At 45.3% G+C, this 18,532-nt stretch overlaps 4 protein-coding genes across 7 annotated transcripts in view; 2 read left to right on the forward strand and 2 right to left on the reverse strand.

Moving 5' to 3' along the window:
- pak1 (p21 protein (Cdc42/Rac)-activated kinase 1) overlaps positions 1–7,627 on the reverse strand; it is a 35,275-nt gene extending 27,648 nt beyond the window's left edge. For 2 of the 3 annotated variants that reach the window (XM_084674983.1, XM_084674979.1), the window contains exons 1-2: positions 7,504–7,627; positions 3,540–3,586 (exon numbers count right to left, since the gene is read on the reverse strand). The gene's annotated coding sequence lies outside the window, so the exon portion shown is untranslated. The remainder of the gene's footprint in view (positions 1–3,539; positions 3,587–7,503) is intronic. The other variant, XM_084674982.1, reaches the window with a different exon arrangement.
- A 902-nt stretch (positions 7,628–8,529) lies between these two features.
- aqp11 (aquaporin 11) lies at positions 8,530–11,858 on the forward strand. The gene is made up of 3 exons (XM_084674272.1): positions 8,530–9,253; positions 10,024–10,140; positions 10,934–11,858. The coding sequence occupies exons 1-3, from the start codon at positions 8,659–8,661 to the stop codon at positions 11,038–11,040; spliced, it is 819 nt and encodes a 272-aa protein (XP_084530398.1). The 5' UTR covers positions 8,530–8,658; the 3' UTR covers positions 11,041–11,858.
- Positions 11,859–13,024: 1,166 nt separating this feature from the next.
- Positions 13,025–18,169, reverse strand: clns1a (chloride channel, nucleotide-sensitive, 1A). The gene is made up of 7 exons (XM_084674986.1): positions 17,661–18,169; positions 17,277–17,413; positions 17,006–17,128; positions 16,758–16,868; positions 16,201–16,374; positions 13,511–13,577; positions 13,025–13,372 (listed from the first exon to the last, which is right to left on the reverse strand). Coding segments are annotated over exons 1-7 (732 nt in total). The 5' UTR covers positions 17,780–18,169; the 3' UTR covers positions 13,025–13,371.
- Positions 13,963–16,639, forward strand: LOC146257812 (uncharacterized). Of its 2 annotated transcripts, XR_014729984.1 has the most exons (4): positions 13,963–14,221; positions 14,921–15,541; positions 15,676–15,911; positions 16,184–16,639. XR_014729984.1 is itself a non-coding variant. In XM_084674987.1 (3 exons), the coding sequence occupies exons 1-3, from the start codon at positions 14,209–14,211 to the stop codon at positions 15,750–15,752; spliced, it is 711 nt and encodes a 236-aa protein (XP_084531113.1). In that variant the 5' UTR covers positions 13,963–14,208; the 3' UTR covers positions 15,753–16,079. The 2 variants fall into 2 exon arrangements, 1 of the variants encoding a protein (XP_084531113.1); XM_084674987.1 differs by lacking the exon at positions 16,184–16,639 and having other exon boundaries at positions 15,676–16,079.
- Positions 18,170–18,532: the final 363 nt, after the last annotated feature.

Consider the following 18,532-nt stretch of genomic DNA (forward strand, 5'->3'; position numbering starts at 1 on the left):
GACAGGGGGGCAGGGTGACAGGGGGGCAGGGAGGGTGTGCATGAGGACCAGAAATACCCTTGTAAGGACCAGAAATAAGTGTGTGTGTGTGTGTGTGTGTGTGTGTGCGTGTGTGCATCCACACCAGCTGGTGTGTGAAGAGCAGCCACGCCTGAGAGAGAGGAGAGAGGAGAGCGATGAACAACCTGACTCATCAACGCCTGCTGGACCAGAGCAGTAGGAGACTTCCTCTGGTCGTGATCAGTTCCATCTTCACCTCCTCCTTCTCATCTAACACCAACAGTGTTGTGCTTACTGTAAGCTTAACACTGAAAGTGCTGTTAATTACAACAACACACACACACACAATGTTTCTTCAGAGTGCCCCCCCCCCCCCACCCCCCTTTTAATCCCATCCACACCCCCTGGTCTGTACTTTCCCCTGAGGGCAATATGTTCCGGCAGGGTCACACAGATGGCTGTGTGTGTGTGTAGGTGTGTGTGTGTGTGTGGGGGGGTGCATGTAAAACATGCATAATCTATTTGGCACCCTGCACAGTGTTATCGTAAACGTATCTGAGGAGAGAGGGTTGGTGAGGGGGTGGGGTGATGTCATCACTAATGGACCATGACAGAGCAGGATAAAAAAGTTTGGCCGTGCTGTCAGAGAGACTAAAGGACTCTTAAAGGCTCGAGGTTTGATTATTTTAGTCCTAGCTTAGTAGCAGTATAAGTGTGTGTGTGTGTCTGTGGTGTGTGTGTGTGTCTGTGGTGTGTGTGTGTGTCTCTGTGGTGTGTGTGTGTGTGATCACCTCCTTCTGTAGTAGTACCCTTCTGTGCCCCAAGGCCCTTTGTGCTGAACTACAAGACAAGACACTCTCACACACACACACAACACAATCCAATAAAGAGCTAGACTGGAGAAAACCACCATCTCTCTCACACACACACACACACACACACACACTAAGATTAGTTTCAGTTAGAGGCCCACCAAGGGAGACTTCTCACTGAGGCATGTTGTTGAGCTGTTCATAATGTCACACACACACACACACACACACACACACACACACACTCTACAACTCCACACATCAGAGACTGATCCCATTTGAGTCACTTTTGATTGGACAAACCAAATCATCCACCGGCCAATGGAATCCTTTACGACTGATTGGTCAGGGATGACTCATTCTGTGATCGGGCTGACCGATTGGCTGGTTTGTGAGGGCAATGGCATGTCTCACTCCAAGAAGAGAGGTGAGACTCAACTATGTGATCAACTATGTGGTCAGTTAAAGAGAAGGAACACAAGTGAAATACAGAGTGAGAAAGGGGGGAAGGGGGGAGGGAGATTGGAGGGGCAGAAGGTAGAATGAGCCTCAACTCTCTCTTTCTTAGCCTCTCTCCTTCTCTGACATTAAGTGCTTGATTCAATCCCAGGATGCACTTGTGCACTGTGAGAGGCCCTCCTAATAACTCTTTATAAGCTTAATGTCAACTGACACAACAGAATGGGGAGGGAATGCACACACACACACACACACACACACACACATACTTACACGCACACAAAGGACAAAAAGCTTATTTTTGAACTGTCTGTCCATCTGTCTGTCAAACGCACACATACTGGGAAAAAAGAAGGCAGTCATTAATCAGCTAAGCTGTATCTATCTATCTATCTGCCTGTCTGTCTGTCTGTCTGCCTCTCTCTCTCTCTCTCTCTCTCTCTCTCTCACACACACACACACACACACACACACACACAAACACACACTGCAGTAAAAAAAGATCAATCTGATCAGTGTGCTGGTTAGTGTGTTCAATGATGCAGACCTCACAAGGCTTTTATGGCATGTTTTACACACAGCAATAAAAGTAGTCAATGTGTAAGAGTGTGTGTGTGTGTGTGTGTGTAAGTGTTGTGTTCTGAACTTTTGTGCATGAGCATTGGGTTTGTCCAAGTGCAAACTTACTCTCCCTGCAGGATGTGTGTGTTCTCTTTGTCTCTGTGTGTGTTCTCTTAGACTGTGTGTGTGTGTGTTCGCAACTCTTTCTTCATCTCCTGGGTACTGAGCCATGACATCGTAGGAATCCACCTAAATTCAAAACCAACTTTCTCTCTCTCTCTTCCTCATCTACCACTCCTGTATCTCAGGTTGTTAGGGAGTTGAGAACAAAATAAAACTCCAGACCATCGAGATCTAGCCTTCCAAAGCTCTGCTCCTCTCTCCCCGTGTCCAAAAGTCATTCTTTCTGTCTTTCTTTCCCTTTCTTTTATTCTTCCTTTCTGTCTACACCTCCCTCCGAGCAGGATGACATCATAGGCTCAGTCGTCCCACCGGCAGATTGTCTGAAGCACAAAGAGGCTGAAGATCCATCTTCTCTCCTCCTTTTCATGTCTGCTTCTCATTCTCTCTCTCTCTCTCTTTGTCCCCATCTCTTTTATTCAGCTGTCTACCCGTTTCATCTAAAGGATTGCTGGAAAAGTTCTCTCCAGTCATTTTTATTGCAGTGTGTCTGCATGTATGTGTGTCTGTGTCTGTGTGTGTTTTCCACCAAAGGAATGAAGTATAAAGAGGACAATACCAGTCCAGAGGAACAGTAGGACAACCATTATTCACTAAAAGTGTTTGAAGTTGGTCTCCCTCCTCACCCTCTCTCTCTCTCTCTCTCTCTCTCTCTCTCTCTCTCTCTCTCTCTCTCTCTCTCTCTCTCTCTCTCTCTCTCTCTCTCTCTCTCTCTCTCTCTCTCTCTCGCTCTCCCACCAGCTATACATAGTAAACCCACCTATGTTCAGAATTGGAGAATTGGAGAGACGGGAAAAGGGTGTGTGTGTGTGTGTGAGTGTGTGTGTGTGTGTGTGAGTGTGTCATGCTAATGTTCAGCCTCCCACAAGGATATCTGCTCTAAATGACTCAGGTTACACCTCTCTACACACTCACGTTACACCACACCTGCACCTCACAAACACCTGCACCACACACACACCTGCACCTCACACACCCCTGCAGAAGGAAGGACGACACACACACACCCTGGGTCCAAAGTAAACTGTAGAGGGCTTGTCAGTGACCTCATTGCTGACGGAGTCTCCTGAGTCTCCTCATATGAAAAGCATTAAACAGGCACACACCCACACACAGAAAGCACTCTCACATACTTGTATACTACAAGGTCAAATATGCATTATCACACATCATGTGTTCACATACACATGCTCATTTGATCAACTCAGAGAGACACAAACACACACACACACACACACAGACACACACACACTGAGAGGTGAGGCCCTGACTCTACCCTCTATCCACCAGCTGTCTGACCCACTGAGAGCACAGCGTAAGGAAATGACCCCATCGCCAAGGCAACAACATTAATAATACACGTCACAGTGCATTCTGGGAGCTGTTTGATCAGCACTCACTCATCATAAGTTATGTAAGTGAAGGAGATAAAGGAACAGTTTCACTACTCTACAATGCCTAGCTAACTATTAGCATATGATGTTAAGATTGCCACTAGCCTATTTGCCAGCCAGCCGGTATCCTTACCCCTCAATGTCCAATAGGGGGCACTCTTGTAAGAACACTGGTTCAGCCTGAGAAAAAAAGAGAGAGAAAGACAGGGATTATTATTATTCAATAAATAGTCAATTTTCCAGGCTGCCACCCTATATCCCTCTTCCTTGCCTTCCCTCTCTCACCCTCTGTTTTACACTCTTTCTGTCAGACTGGGGGGTCAGATGGCTGAGTGGTTAGGGAGTTGGGCTATTAATCAGAAGGTTGCCGGTTCGATTCCTGGCCGTGCAAAATGACGTTGTGTCCTTGGGCAAGGCACTTCACCCTACTGTACTTACTGTAAGTCGCTCTGGATAAGAGCGTCTGCTAAATGTAGACTGCAGATGCCAAGCCAGCAGGAGCGTGCGTGCGTGCGTGCATGCGTGTGTGTGTGTGTGTGTGTGTGTTTAGGGGAGGTCTTCTATGGTCCACAGACAGCTAAACACATGAAAGGGAAAGAGACATTTGAAGACAGTGCGAGGGTGGGGGGAGGAGAGGTGAGAGTCTGCATGGATGGGTCTGCATGGTCTGCAGCTGTCCAAGCATTCACACCCTGACGTGAGGGCGACATAAAGCAACACACACGCGCACACACACACACACACACACTCCAGTGGCCATAAGGTGTGGCAGTATGTGGATTACGAAGGTGCTTTAATTCAGTAATTAGCGTTAATGCACAGGTGCCCTACCACTGAGAACATATGTGGGTGTGGGTGTGATTAACAACGCTTTTAGTGTGAAGCTTACAGTAAGAAGAACACTAGGCCAACTGGGTTTATCCAGGACTTAATCAGACAAGACGGGGATACATTGGCTGAGACTAGACAGAAGATGGGGAGACAGAGAGTTACTTCAGATAAGTACAGGAGAAAGGGAGCAAGAAAGTGAGAGAAAGATAAAGGGGGGGGGGGTAAGAACAGGGGTTGAGAGAGAAGGGAGGGGAGGAGAGGGGACAGCAATAACAGTTGGAGTTGAGTGACACCACATTATGTCAGAAAACTGATGAGGAATGGCTGGAGTTAAATTAGAGAGCAAGAGAGAGAGAGAGAGAGAGAGAGAGAGAGAGAGAGAGAGAGAGAGAGAGAGAGAGAGAGAGAGAGAGAGAGAGAGAGAGAGATGGGAAAAGGAATCACTTTCAGAGATATTGGACGTCAGTGAGGAATAGGGTCTGACAGACAGAGAAACATGGGTTTAGAGCAACGGAAAGGGAGAGAGATATTTATAGTTGATAGTATTATTGTTGCTTCAGTGGACGGGTTAGTTCTGATGACATAGTCCTGAGTCTACTGAGAGAGAGAGAGAGAGAGAGAGAGAGAGAGAGAGAGAGAGAGAGAGAGAGAGAGAGAGAGAGAGAGAGAGAGAGAGAGAGAGAGAGAGAGAGAGAGAGAGAGAGAGAGGGAGAATGGTGGAAAAAGACCCTAGGATAGAAGAAGCAGATGAGAGGAAAGAAGAAAGAAGGAAGGAGGTATGTAGGCCAGAGCATGGAGTTTGGTCTGAATGTAGTCAGCTGCAGTGTTGAGCACACACACCCACACACACACACATTCTCCCACACACACACACACACACACTCTCTCACACATACACGCTCCCACACGCATACACACCCTCACATGCACAGGGGTAATAACAGGAGACACCATTTTCATTTGTAGCCACAAATTACACAATTATGTAAGAAACAGTCCTCCATCTCACCAGAGTACAGTGTGCACACACACACACACACACACACACACACACAGAGCTGTGCGAATCTTGACCCAGTCAACCATCGCCCTGTTTCAGTGTTTATCTCCTTTCATATTTACTACGGACCACCAGCCTAAACAAACACAAACACACATGTGAACTGAGCCATGTGGCAGAACCCATCCTGCTGACACTGATGAGACAGCTGCTTCCACCCTGCACACACACACACACACACACACACACACACACACATACATACGTACACACACACACACAATGTAACCAAGCCCTGCCTCCTCTGTTTCTTCGTAGATGGCTTACAGAGAGGGGACACCATACATCAGCACCCAACCATCTGAATCGTTGCATACACACCCTTGCTCAGATTACTAGTGCTTGTTGTGTCACTGAATCTGACTTGTTCTCTTTCTCTAAGCTTGAGTGTGTGTGTGTGTGTGTGTGTGTGTGTGTGTGTGTGTGTGTGTGTGTGTGTGTGTGTGTGTGTGTGTGTGTGTGTGTGTGTGTGTGTGTGTGAAAGAGAGAGAGATGACAAGGAGGTGATGATGGACCATATGGTGTAGAACACACCCACCCATGGGGACCTACCACACCTAGCAGTAATAGACACTCTATAGAGACACACAACAGAAACAACGACTCAGGCACACTTGAATGATGTCACGTATTTGGAAGCCAAGATATTTGCCAAGCGATAGCCTAGCCTCAGAAAGAGCGTGAAGACCAAAGGACAAACTATAACAAGATCAAGTCCTCCAACCATTCAGGCCTACATACAGGCTAAATAAACTCTTGTCATACAGACAGACATATCAGCCGACATGACATGTCACCTTGGAAATAGTCTTCCTCCACAACTCCCCAAAAAGTATGCCGGTTAATGACAGGTGAGAGAGAAAGCCTACTCACTCAGACAGCACGAGCCTGTGGACTTAAAACCCTGTATTACGTTTTGTTGATGAGGACTCGTATGGCCTTATCGAAAACATCTGTCTGCAAATTTGACTAGGCTACGTGGTGGGTCATGTTGTTAATGCGAGTACAAAAAATAAAATAATAATGCGAGTACGTTTGTAGAGCGTTCATAAAACACTCTCTAACAACGCCTACCGTTACATTACAAAAGTTACACTTCCGCCAACATGTCTTTCACCGAGACTGTTTCTTTATCTACATATTTGATAAAAGATTTACGGGGCTCGAAGGTCAGCGTTTGGTCGGTGTCACCCACTCATAAAATAATAGGAGTCAAAGGGGATCTTTTTTTAAAATGTTTTCGAATAATGGCTAGTTTGAGAATGATATTACATTTGTAATGTCTTATTTAAGAACTGCTAAGTCAAACGTTGAGCGACAGCCCCAGACTACTTCGACATTAATCAATAAGCTACAGCGCTCTCTCGCTCAAACCCACTCGTATATCTTGTCAGACCGTGAATGATAGCCTATGTGATTAGGCAGACAGCAGCAAACCAAGGTGTGTAGCCTAATGAATGGATCACAAATGGAAAATGCAGGATTGCTCTGCTTGTTAGAGAATTATTCTGTTGTATAATTATTTTATACGCTTGTACAGTTCTGTGGAAATAAATATAATTATTACAGAATGTAGGCTACATTTGATGGAGTAGCCTAGAAAGTGGGGCTCAGCCGGGACCAACCTGCTTGCAGAAATGCCATAATATGGATTAAGCTGTTGCAAAACAATATAGACTATACTTTTAGTCATGAATGTATTAATTTGGGCACCAAAACAATGTTACGGGGGCAAATATACGATGTATAAATGACAGTTAACTCCCAGGCGAGGCAAATAAACTATTCATTAACAGCGGGCAGAAATACAAGACTAAATCAACTCGTGAAAAAATACCTCGGTGCTTTAACAATGGAAAAATTGAACCTTTGTCTGGTTGTCTTTATATATAAAAAAACCGTTATCTCAAAAAACTGCATGGAGACCTCCGCTCAAATGTGGAAGAAACTAGGAAAACGATAAAGGTGAAAAATGATACAATGTAGCCGGGCAGTAAACGTCTCTCAGCTCCAGTTTACTGTAGCTGTCTACCCAGAATGAGAACACGAGCTTGTCTCTTATGGCTCGTGCTCACTATGCAAAGACAGACAAATATCAATATCAAATATGATAGCCTATCTGCATATAAAGACACTGTTATTAGGGGCACGTAAATGGGGTCCAAAAAATACATTTGTATAAACTGATAGCCTTTGTGATACTCACCTCCTGCGGTATCGTTTGGAAAATTCCTAGTTGCGATTCCCGATCCCGTACTAAGGCACGCACGCATTCGGCCAACTCTCTCCAATCGCCCAGTTTCTCACTGGCAAACTTGCAAATCCACGGCTATTGTTAGACACACATTAGACTGCTACATAGCAACGCCCGCCCACTACCCAATTTCGAGTACACTAAGGGGCCAAGTAAAGCCTTGTCCTCCGCCTATTGGCTGTCTTGGCTGTCTATCACGGTAGAAGGTGGGCATAGACTGGCGGAGGCGGGTCTCCCCATGTGAGAATTCCGAACGCCGCTTCACGGTTTTGTCTGTGATTCTTAACCCATGCGCTGAGTATCTTACCACAGGACAAGAGAAGTGACATATAATAGTAGGCTAATAATCAAGTGTTCTCCTATCCCGAGCAGTGTTGGTTCAACCGTGGTAGGCTTTAGGTGTATAGGCAGGTAGACAGAACCTGTCATTCTAGCCCACCTACAAACTAAATTCTAATCTACATTATATTATCATGACATACAACTACTGACTACAAGCATATATTTGTGTTTTTTAAATATATAAAATACCGCTGAATATTAGATTGGGTGGCCAAGAGTGAAAGACTGATAACGGCGTGGTTAACCTTATCACCGTGGGCCATAATGGCTTGAGTCGCAAATGAACCAAAAATAATATAACAGCGCCATCTGCTGTTGATGGCGAGAACATTCTTTCCACTGATTTCTTTTGTCCTAACAGTATGTGCCTACTTAATCATAGGTGCATTTCCAAGTTTGAGCTGACCCAGCCTGATTCAATCATATATGACCATATAACCTGTTATATATTGGTCGTCACCAAGTGGATGACTAGGCGTGGCATGTTATTCTAAGATGTGGCCGACATGGTTGTGGTAGCATCTTATAGGCAGTGTTTCACCACATCAGAGTAAGTGGGAATAGGGGTTGAAGGAGATGCCGAGGCGCAGTTACTTCCGTACCATGTGAGATAATCATCCGCAGAGCGAAGTCTTCTGCTCACGCGTAGACTTGAAACCCTGGTGCTGCACGGTAGACTGTACAGTCTGGACTGCCGTGACACCCGAAAGGAACGGGTGAGAGAGGCACGGGCGAAGGAGGAGCAGACAAGCAGACTGAGAAGCCATGGCAGATTTTACAGTGTCTCTGTCTCTGCTGGCGGGGATCGTATTGGTGAGCGAGATGACTCGGCGATTGATTTTAAGGCTGCTTGAAAGAACCGGACTTGCTGTATATGCTGTTGAGCTCGTGTCCACCTTCCAATTGTGTGCTTGTACGCACGAGCTTAAGCTACTTGGTGAAGTAGGTCGACTTGAGCCCCGGTTTGCCCTTACACTGACATACCTGGCGTCAGTGGTCCATGCGCTCACCTTTCACGGAGCCATCGGTAACCCCTCCGTTACACTCGAAAGGGCATACCGAAGGAACCTCACGGGCAGATGCGCACTGCTGCGGATAGCATGCCAGTTCGCGGCGGCAGTTGTGGCTCGAGCGATTGTCCGGGTGGTATGGACTCTAGGGCTGACCGATCTGCACCTGCGACACAAGCTACTTGGCTTCCAGTGCCTCAGCCCCATTCACGCGCCACTGCCTACAGCCGCAGCGGTGGAGCTCGCCTGTGCCTTTGCTGTCCAGACAGCAGCCACTCACACGCTCGCGATGGACGAAAAGTACCGGGTGCACGCAATAGCGACGGTTGTCACCACCATGGTTTATGCAGGTGCGAGTTCCCCGCCTTTACACACGAACCAGGACAGATAGGATTGAATTAGAACAAAACAGAACGTTTCTCACAGAAATGCACTTTACATATTACATGCAGGTGCAAAGTTCCGTGCAGTTTTGCATGGTACCGAGCATCATGGATGACTAGGAGCCTATAGAGGCATAATCTCATACATGCATGACAGTGCATTGACTGAAGAGGTCGGGGTACAGTTAATATGTAACTGGTGTTTGTATGTGGAAAGACAAGAGACCCGTGGCTTTGTTTCTGATTCCTGTAACACGGTCATTACAGCTTGGGTGCTGGTTGTCATTACACAGATTTACTTTATAATCTTGGGATGGGAATAGCTTCGTGGTTGGAGCATTTGACACCAGATCAGGAGGTTGCAGGGTTTAAATCCTTCTCTGTACTTCTGTTAAAACTGCTAAATAAATACTTATGGTAGCAACATCTCTGTTGCGTGACTGGAGCCAGCTGCGTTCATGCAGCCAGTGTAGATGTGTAGGATCCGGGGCGCCATTTAGGGGGGAAAAGTTAGGACATTTCCAAGGGGCCCTGACTGACAGGGGCCCCGAAAAATAGAAAAATGAATAGAAATTCTCTTTTTTTTTCTTTTTTCATGGGGTCCAAAATTCCTGGCTGGGCCCCTGTGTAGGATACAGACCACCCTGTCACCCTACACTTAAATTAACCTCTGCAGTGTGTGTGTGTGTGTGCACGTGTGTGTGTGTGTGCGTGCATGTGTGTGTGTGTTATTGCAGGTGGCAGTGTCACTGGGGCAGTGCTTAACCCTGCGCTAGCCTTCTCCACTCAGTTCCCCTGCAGTGGCAACACTTTCTTAGAGTACTGTCTGGTCTACTGGCTGGCTCCTGTCTTAGGTAAGACACTTCTGGCCCTGACTTCAGCCCCCCCCCCCCTCTCTCTCTCTCTCTCTCTTTCTCTCTCTCTCTCTCTCTCTCTCTCTCTCTCTATCTCTCTCTCTCTTTCTCTTTATCCAACTTTTTTTCTTCCCCTTCTAACTCTGTCTCTGGTTGTCTAAATGTTCGCTGTGTGGGTGTGACAGTGTTAACACAAATCTGCTTAGCAGTTTAAGAACGCGAGCGTGTAGAGGAAGGAAGCACTGTGACACACTCAGCAAGCTGGTAGAGTTGAGGGCAGAGGCGTAGCCACAATCATATTTTTGGGTAGGTCTAGAAAAATACGGATAGGCATTTTCATTTTCATTTTTTTATTATTTACTTTGCGATGTGCACCCGGTGCATAATCTTTGGGAGATATTTTTGTTTTTCGATAGGCTTAGAACACATTGGGTAGGCCTGTGGCTGCCCGTGGCTCCGGCCCTGGTTGAGGGAACATGAGAATAGGTGTATGGTTGGCTTTGTGCCACACGCTGGGTCAGACAGAACAGGATTTACACAAGGAGTCAAGTTTCCCTCCTGTTGTCTCTGTTCATCTGACATTCTTCCCTCTTTCTCTCTTGTTCTCTTCATCTTCCACTCCTTTTTCAGAATCAGAGTCAGGTTTATTTGCCATGTAGGTTTACACAAACATTGTACAGACACTGTAAATGCCTTTTACTCTCTGTCTGTGTTCCCACTTTCTCCTTTCACATCTTTACATCTCCTTGCCCCCCCCCCCCCCCTGTCTTCCTCTGTCTCTTTCTCATCACAGGTATGATCAGTTCTGTGCTGTTGTTTGATAAGGTTGCATCTCTGCTCTCCGGTAAAGCTGGTGGGGACCCTCCCTACCGCCCCCTGGAGAGCAAGAAGTGGAACTGAGACATTTCTCAAACAGGAGCAACAAACAACTGGGTCTTAACCCACGGTGATATTATTCTACCAAGGAATCCTGTCCATTACCTACAGTGTTTACCGTAATGATCATGTTTCATTCAGCTTCTGTGTGGCTCAGTGTCATCTGGCACAGAATCCGACTTTGCAAAAGAACCTTGGATAGCCAGGCACAATATTTCCAACTGAAAACATAAACCATGACTAGATTCCACGGTTGAAGTCTGCAAAACATCATATCCTTTGTGGAAAGAGACCAGGAATGTGAAACTTTGTCGTTGTTTCTTTAACTGATAAACTATTTTGTAGCATCTTAATGGTATACATTAGACAGGATGTATGCAGTTTAAAAGCACATTTGTTTGAAAGAAAACTTGAATTCTTAAGTCTTCAGACAACTACAGGAAGCTACTTCACTGTAAATCCAGGTTTGAACTGATTTTAGGAGCCATGTAGATACTATTGTCTGTATGTGAATACAGTTCCTTTTAGACCTTAAAATTGAGTTAGTGTTACCAATAAGGTTAACCAATTATTCCTTGCATTCCTGAGGAGGGGAAACGAAGACCTCACTCTGTACACCTATGTTCTGTTGAATTGGAGATTGTATGAGTTTTTAAGCACAACTGTTACATGTGCCTTTGAAGGGTCGCATACCCCCAGAGATAAAGAGCAATAAGGGCATTACCTCGGACTGACTCATGGAAACAGCCAAAGACCTGTTTTGGAAAAGGAATTTGCCTATGGTCATCCATTCAAATCTACTAACGTATCATGTTGTTATTGCATTTTAATAAAGCAAGGTTAAACCTGTTGTGAGGTGTTGGGTGCATGCTGCCCAAACGGAGGAACACTCATTGCCATGGAGAGGTTGGCGCTGACTTGCTTGACCTTTGAACCTGTGTGAAAAGACAGGTGCTTCTGACTGAGGGGAAACAGTCTGACATGTGATGTGACCTCCAAGCATGCACAGCACATGCTGGTGATCCATGTGCTGAAACGACAGAACTCCTACTAAATGTTGCATCACAAAAGAAATTCAGTAATATGCTCATCACAACCGCAAGCATGATTTTGTCGCTATTCACATGGATGCACAAAAAAAAATATTTTCTATTTTTTTGTTTACGATTTTTAATCGAATCCTGACCCCAAGAATCGATTCGAATCGTGAGGTACCAAAAGATTCCCACCCCTAATTAAAAGTATGCAGGCTACTATTTTTACCAGATACATTAACATAATTTCATAGAAAGTTGTTCCTGTCTGAATTCTTCCAAAGAATAAGTCCTTTGGAAGACAAAGAAAAAACTATCTTCACCTCTGTTGTCATAGGAACAATGGCATGAAACATCCTCTCGGGTAAAAACACACACACAGCTTTGGGGGAAAATGAGAAGTACAATTTTGAGTGACGAACAGATCGGTAAGATTTGCAGTGGCCTCTTAAATCGTACCCTTCTGTTCCTTACTCCTCACTCACAATTGTCCTTCTCAATTTGTCACATAGTTCCAGCCATCCCTGCGCAGGAATATCTCTACCCCAACAAGGTGCTCTGGTGTCTGAGAGCAAGTTTAGGATTTAGGCCCTCACAGCACCGTGAACCAGTCTGGTTTTTAAAGATTATACAGTCAGCCAACCGTGAAGAGACACTGAAATGCTTTTGTCTCCCTTTCACACACACAAGACGTGCATGAGGTATGAAACGTTACTAAAATAAAACATACATTTTTCAGCCATCCAGGTCTTTTCAAGTACGATAGTGTGAATCTTTTTCTCCTGCAGTCATGGTCTAAGCTAACAACCAAGTCTTTTGGTAACATACTGTGACCAGCTCTGTGTATTATAGTTACACATTCTTTCTGATTATCTCTCTCTTACTCTGCTGTCTGGGTTTAAACATGCATCTGGTTCATCATGCAAATATTGACTGTGGTGAAAGTCTCTCACTCGACCAATAACACAGACATGTTACACTTCGTACAAAAACTGTTTATTAGTTAATACAAAGAGCAAGGCCCTCACTGCCAGAGAATATAAACTGAGGGGTCAGCTGGTCATCAGGTACAAAACAAGAACACAAAATAAACATTGCTGTTTTACAGTTAAGGGAAACTGGGGGGCCCTGCATTCAGTGGTCTTCCAGACTGCTTAGACAACATTAAGCTTCATTTTGAATGTGTTGTTTAATTGATGTGTGTGGAACCGGAGGTGAGGACCAATAAAAGCAAAGAACATCCAGCCTCGGATCAGAGCCAGCTTTTCCTTTCTCTATCCCATAATGCACCTGGAGCGCTTTAAATGGCAGTCAGGGTCCATCTGGGGAGAGAGAGCAGTTTGTTTAAATGTTTAAATTTCAGATCCAAGATCAATTAGGATCTGAGGGACGTTGGCCAATAACCAAATACATAAACATGTAGGGGTAAAAAGGATTATAGGAACTAAGTCCTCGGTTACCAGTGATCAACATCTGCATCTTCAAACTGCCCTGCCTCCGCTGAGCCTGCATCCACCTCCATCCCATCTGAGGACACAGCAGTCATCAGTACACACACACACACACACACACACACACACACACACACACACACACACACACACACACACACACACACACACACACACACACACACACACACACACACACACACACACACACACACACACACAACCTGTCTGTAGCCAACCATGTGCAATTAATCTACAATTGCTTTGTGGGGCGTGTCTCAGACAAGTCTACACTTGAAACTAGTTCTACCTCGTGACGGTGCCTCATTGAAAGAAACTGGGCGAGGTTGGATGTTTATCAATACGAAGAATGCTGAGAACGCAAGTACATTCTTTTGAAGAACGTTCTTGCAAGCGTCCTTGCGAGAATGGTCTTACAAGTCCGAAAGGACTTCTGGGAAATCAGAAGCGTTCTCGCTGGTCAAGTCACCATCAGATGCATCCTCGATAAAAGGAGCGGATCAGGAACATTTCCGGGTATTTTTGGCGTTCATGGTGACTTGTCTTTTTTGGATTGGAACCGTACTTGGGCAATAAAAGATGACGTCAAACGAGTTCGCAAGGACACAAGAACGGAAATATACGTGGATTGATAAACAGCCATTGTGTCGAGAAAAAGTCTAACACTTTTTTGAATTCAATGAAAAATGGCAACTGCTGGTGAGTAGTAGCTTGTTGCTTGCAACCGCCATAATATCTAGGTAAATTACCGTAATTAATTTCTATATTATTTACGTTCATTCGGAACATTCGTTTGCGTTTCGTTCTATTTTCCGACCACTGATGTTATAACGGTTTGGTATATTAATGTGTAGGCCAATTATTCTTTTAAATCGGGCCGGCATAACAGTATTATTAATGTTACAATTGATATCACACACGAATAAGGTATATACATTCGTATAAGGTATACACATGCGTAGTTATAGTCGCAAACACTTATGTATAATTGCGTCAACATCCTTGCTCAAATGAAATTAACCGCAAGATAGCAACATTGGTTACGCGAATACTATTTTTTATGTATAAAATAATAACATCTGTTGCAAACATATCCTGTTTGTTATGTAACACGAATTTATATAAAAGTGGAAAACGTTTGTTTGCTACATTTCGTTTTTTGAACCAGCTTCTGACTTTCTCGAACAATCGCTCTGATGCAATATTACAGGTGTAACACAACTCAGGTGCAGTTTAGAAAATCTGGCATCAGGCATCTCAAAATGTAATTCATCCAGTGTCAATACAACTCATCTCCATGCTAAAAAAAAGCAATTGAATAACCTTAATAACACTATACCATATGCAACCATACAAGTGATGAACTTTATAATTCCACCCCCCTGTGCTGTCTGACAGAGGAACAGGACCAGGTGGGGGTCGTGTTACTGGGGGGGAGATGGGCTGGCAAGAGCTCCAGTGGCAACACCATCCTGGGACTCCAAGATCCAGAAGGCTTCAGTGTCAAAAAACAAACCGATGTTTGTGTCAAAAAAGAAAGGGTCATACACGGCACCTTGGTCTCTGTGGTCGACACACCGAGCTGGAACTGGGTGTCGGCAGAGGACACCTCCGAAGAGGTCAAAGTTCAGCTTGGAGAAAGTGCCACTTTGAGCGGAGGGGCCCCCCCTGCCTTCCTGATAGTCTACCCCCTGGGGTCTCCTTTTGTGGGGCGTCACAAGCTGGCTGTGGAGGAACACCTGGAGCTGCTGGGGCCGGATGTGTGGGGCCACACCATGGTGCTGTTCTCCAGGGGGGACTGGCTGACAGGCAGAGGGGCTACCATGGAGGAACACCTTCAAGGGGCTGGGGAACAGCTACGATGGCTCTTAGACAAATGTGGGAACAGGTACCACGTGCTGAACAATGTGGAGAAAGACGATACCGACCAAGTAAAGGAACTGCTGAGGAAAGTAAGAGAGATGCTTGGCATGAGGGGAAAAAGAAAACGAAAATGGAGCATGGAAGCTCCCCCTCAATGTAAGTTCACCAGTCATCCTTCCAAGAGGGTTAGGATAGTCAGGCTCCATACACTCATCTGTGATAATAATGACACATGATAATACCACTTGTCAAACGTATTAAACCACTTGAGTGTTTCGTCCGCTTCGTAGTGACCGAGGAGGCCGGAGAGATGGGGGAGTCATCGGGACAGATGAAGAAGGACGGGCAGGAGGAGGTCAAAGATTAGACGTGCAGTCAAACACCAGGTCAAACCGAGAAACAAGAATGGCTGTCAAACAGCTGTTCATATTTATCCATCTCACACCAGCCATTACAAAGCAGTACAGTAAAGGACTGCCCTGTTGAGTTCTTGCCTAAGGATTCAACTATTTGGCGCCATCTGGTGGTAAGAGACATGAATTGCACTATTGTGTTGTTACATATTGGTCACCCAACACACTGTAGGTCGTCTGGCCAGATCTGTCATATCCATGTACAGAAAATGTCTCTATATGTTGTTCGTTTAGCTGGTGCCATGAAACTTTACAATGATCAATAAAGTGCTATTTTATTACACGGCTGGTTATCAACCAATCCTGCCAATGTTAAATATCCCTGTACCCACACACAACCCCCCCCCCCCCACACACACACCCAACCCCCCCCCCCCCCTCTCAGGTGCTGGGTCTCCCTACCCTCAAACTCTCCATTGGGCTCCTCTGTGCGGACCCCGGCCATGTGAAACTGCTGGGCCACTGACTGGGCCAGCATGCCCTCCAGCCTCTCCAGCGTGGACTGGCCCTCCTGGGTCAGCGCTGACAGGCCCTCCTCGTAGGTGTAGAACGTAGGGACATCCCCCTGGCCGTGCTCTGGGTGGGAAGGGAGTCAAATCAAATCAGATGTATTTGTATATCCCTTTTTACACGCAAGCATGTCACGGTGAGGGAGTCAGGCTTGTAATCAGAAGGTTGCCAGATCGATTCCCCGCCGTGCTAAATGACGTTGTGTCCTTGGGCAAGGCACTTCACCCTACTTGCCTCGGGGGGAATGTCCCTGTACTTACTGTAAGTCGCTCTGGATAAGAGCGTCTGCTAAATGACTAAATGTAAACGTAAACTATAATGCATTTTATTTACACTGTGCACCCTTTATTGTCAAGGTCATCTGAGGGCAACCACAGGTTTAAAAGAAAAAAAGGCTGGAGTGTGTGTGTGTGTGGGAGTGTGTGTGTGAGTGTGTGTGTGTTACCCACCTGCCTCCTCCACATCATACTCCTCTCCCTCAAAATCATTGTCAGAGTCTTCGTCCTCTGGGTCAGGGTGTAAGGCTTGGCACTCACACATGGCTGAGAACATGTTCTCCACTGCAAGCAAGCACACACACACACACACACACACACACACTTATTACACAGACCACCATCACGCACACAAACCTATGTAGACAACTATAGCTTGCTATGGTTACGTACTGATCTTGTCTAGGCCTTCCCAGACTTACGTGCTGCTTTGTCGCTGGGTACAAAACGGATTTCAGAGATCGCCCCTGAATCTTCATCATCACTGCTCTCATCTTCGTCCTCCTCATTCTGGGCATTGTCCACCATCTCAGCATCATTGTCATCTGAAGGAAAAACAGACAAACGATAAACTATAAATCTTCCCCCCCCCCCAACACAATCACATGATGAAATGGCAGAACAAACGTTTCGCGGCTAAAGCTCTAATTCATCCACAATGAGTTGAATAATTAACGTATTTGTATGTCTCACCGTTAAGTTTGGTGTTGACCATGACGTACAGGTGTTCCTGAGGGTATGCGCTTAGATCTCGCGAGATTGCATGTAGGCTGATGGAGGGGTATTCCAATGAGAATCCCATGCCTGACCCGTCAAACCACGACAGGCGACTGTCGAACAGAAATAACACCCGGATCACACATTCGAAATATACTGTCCGCGCTTAACCGTTACACTTTTGAAACTAAGAAGTGAAATGTTCAATGGATGAGTCAACATATCATCAAAACTGAAAATAACATTTACTAAATACTAATAGCCAAATGATGTGTAGCCAGTGATGTTCATGGTGATGCAAAATCCAGCTACTACCGTCTTTTTGACAATATCTACTAGCTTGTCAGAAGCATGACATACGTCTCTGCAACGTAGAGGGTCCCCGAGCCAAGTCCCTTGCCGTCCAACACGGCAGTAGTCTCGGCTTGTTCATGTCTCACTCCCTCACTGGGAGGCGGAACACTCTTCAGCAACACCATCGTCTGAAGATGTGATGTCAATTGAAATAAACTGTTTTCGATCCCAAGTGATCCGTGACCTATTTAGCCTGACAAAGCTTGCTAATTTACTCAGCTAAAGATGCTTCTCTGCATAACAGACTAGCAGGAGTTCATAAACGTCAGCAAGAAAAGAAATGGCTTGCTAGAAATACTTTGCCTTTAGTGATATTAAGTTGCTAGTTTATTTGACAGACTATGTATTTAGCTATCAGGTAAGATGGTTAGCTCGCAAGGCTACAAACGGTAGTAGTAGATCTTCACGCGTGTCAGATCCAGTCAGTAGAAGTGCTGTGAGCGTCCCCGCCAGATTACTGGAAGAAGAATGTCAACAACAATGTAAAGAACTATAACAAACTGCTATCGCCACTTACAGGCCTGGCGGTATATTTTTCAGCCAACGAAAAAGCCGGCGTCATAAGCTAGCTCGTCCCATAAATATGACGATGCAAGAAACCAGCTGATTTTTTTTTGAAGATATGCTTGGATGTCGGTTTTAATAACTTAGAAAACAACTATGTTACAGAACATGGAATAAAAACATACATAAAACGTGGAGATATGATACATGATTACCTCGAGATGTTTTATTTTTTAATTTTCAGACTGGACATACCAAACAATCACATTTCCCTGGAGGTTGGCGTGGACAGTGGACTACAGTCTACAACAGATTCATTTGACGCTGAAATGATGTGATCTGTTAGACATTGCACTGGATTAACCAAGTGTTCA

Source organism: Hypomesus nipponensis, chromosome 15 (genome assembly GCF_054491055.1).
Source record: "Hypomesus nipponensis isolate SF chromosome 15, ASM5449105v1, whole genome shotgun sequence".
Classification (NCBI taxonomy): Eukaryota; Metazoa; Chordata; class Actinopteri; order Osmeriformes; family Osmeridae; genus Hypomesus; species Hypomesus nipponensis.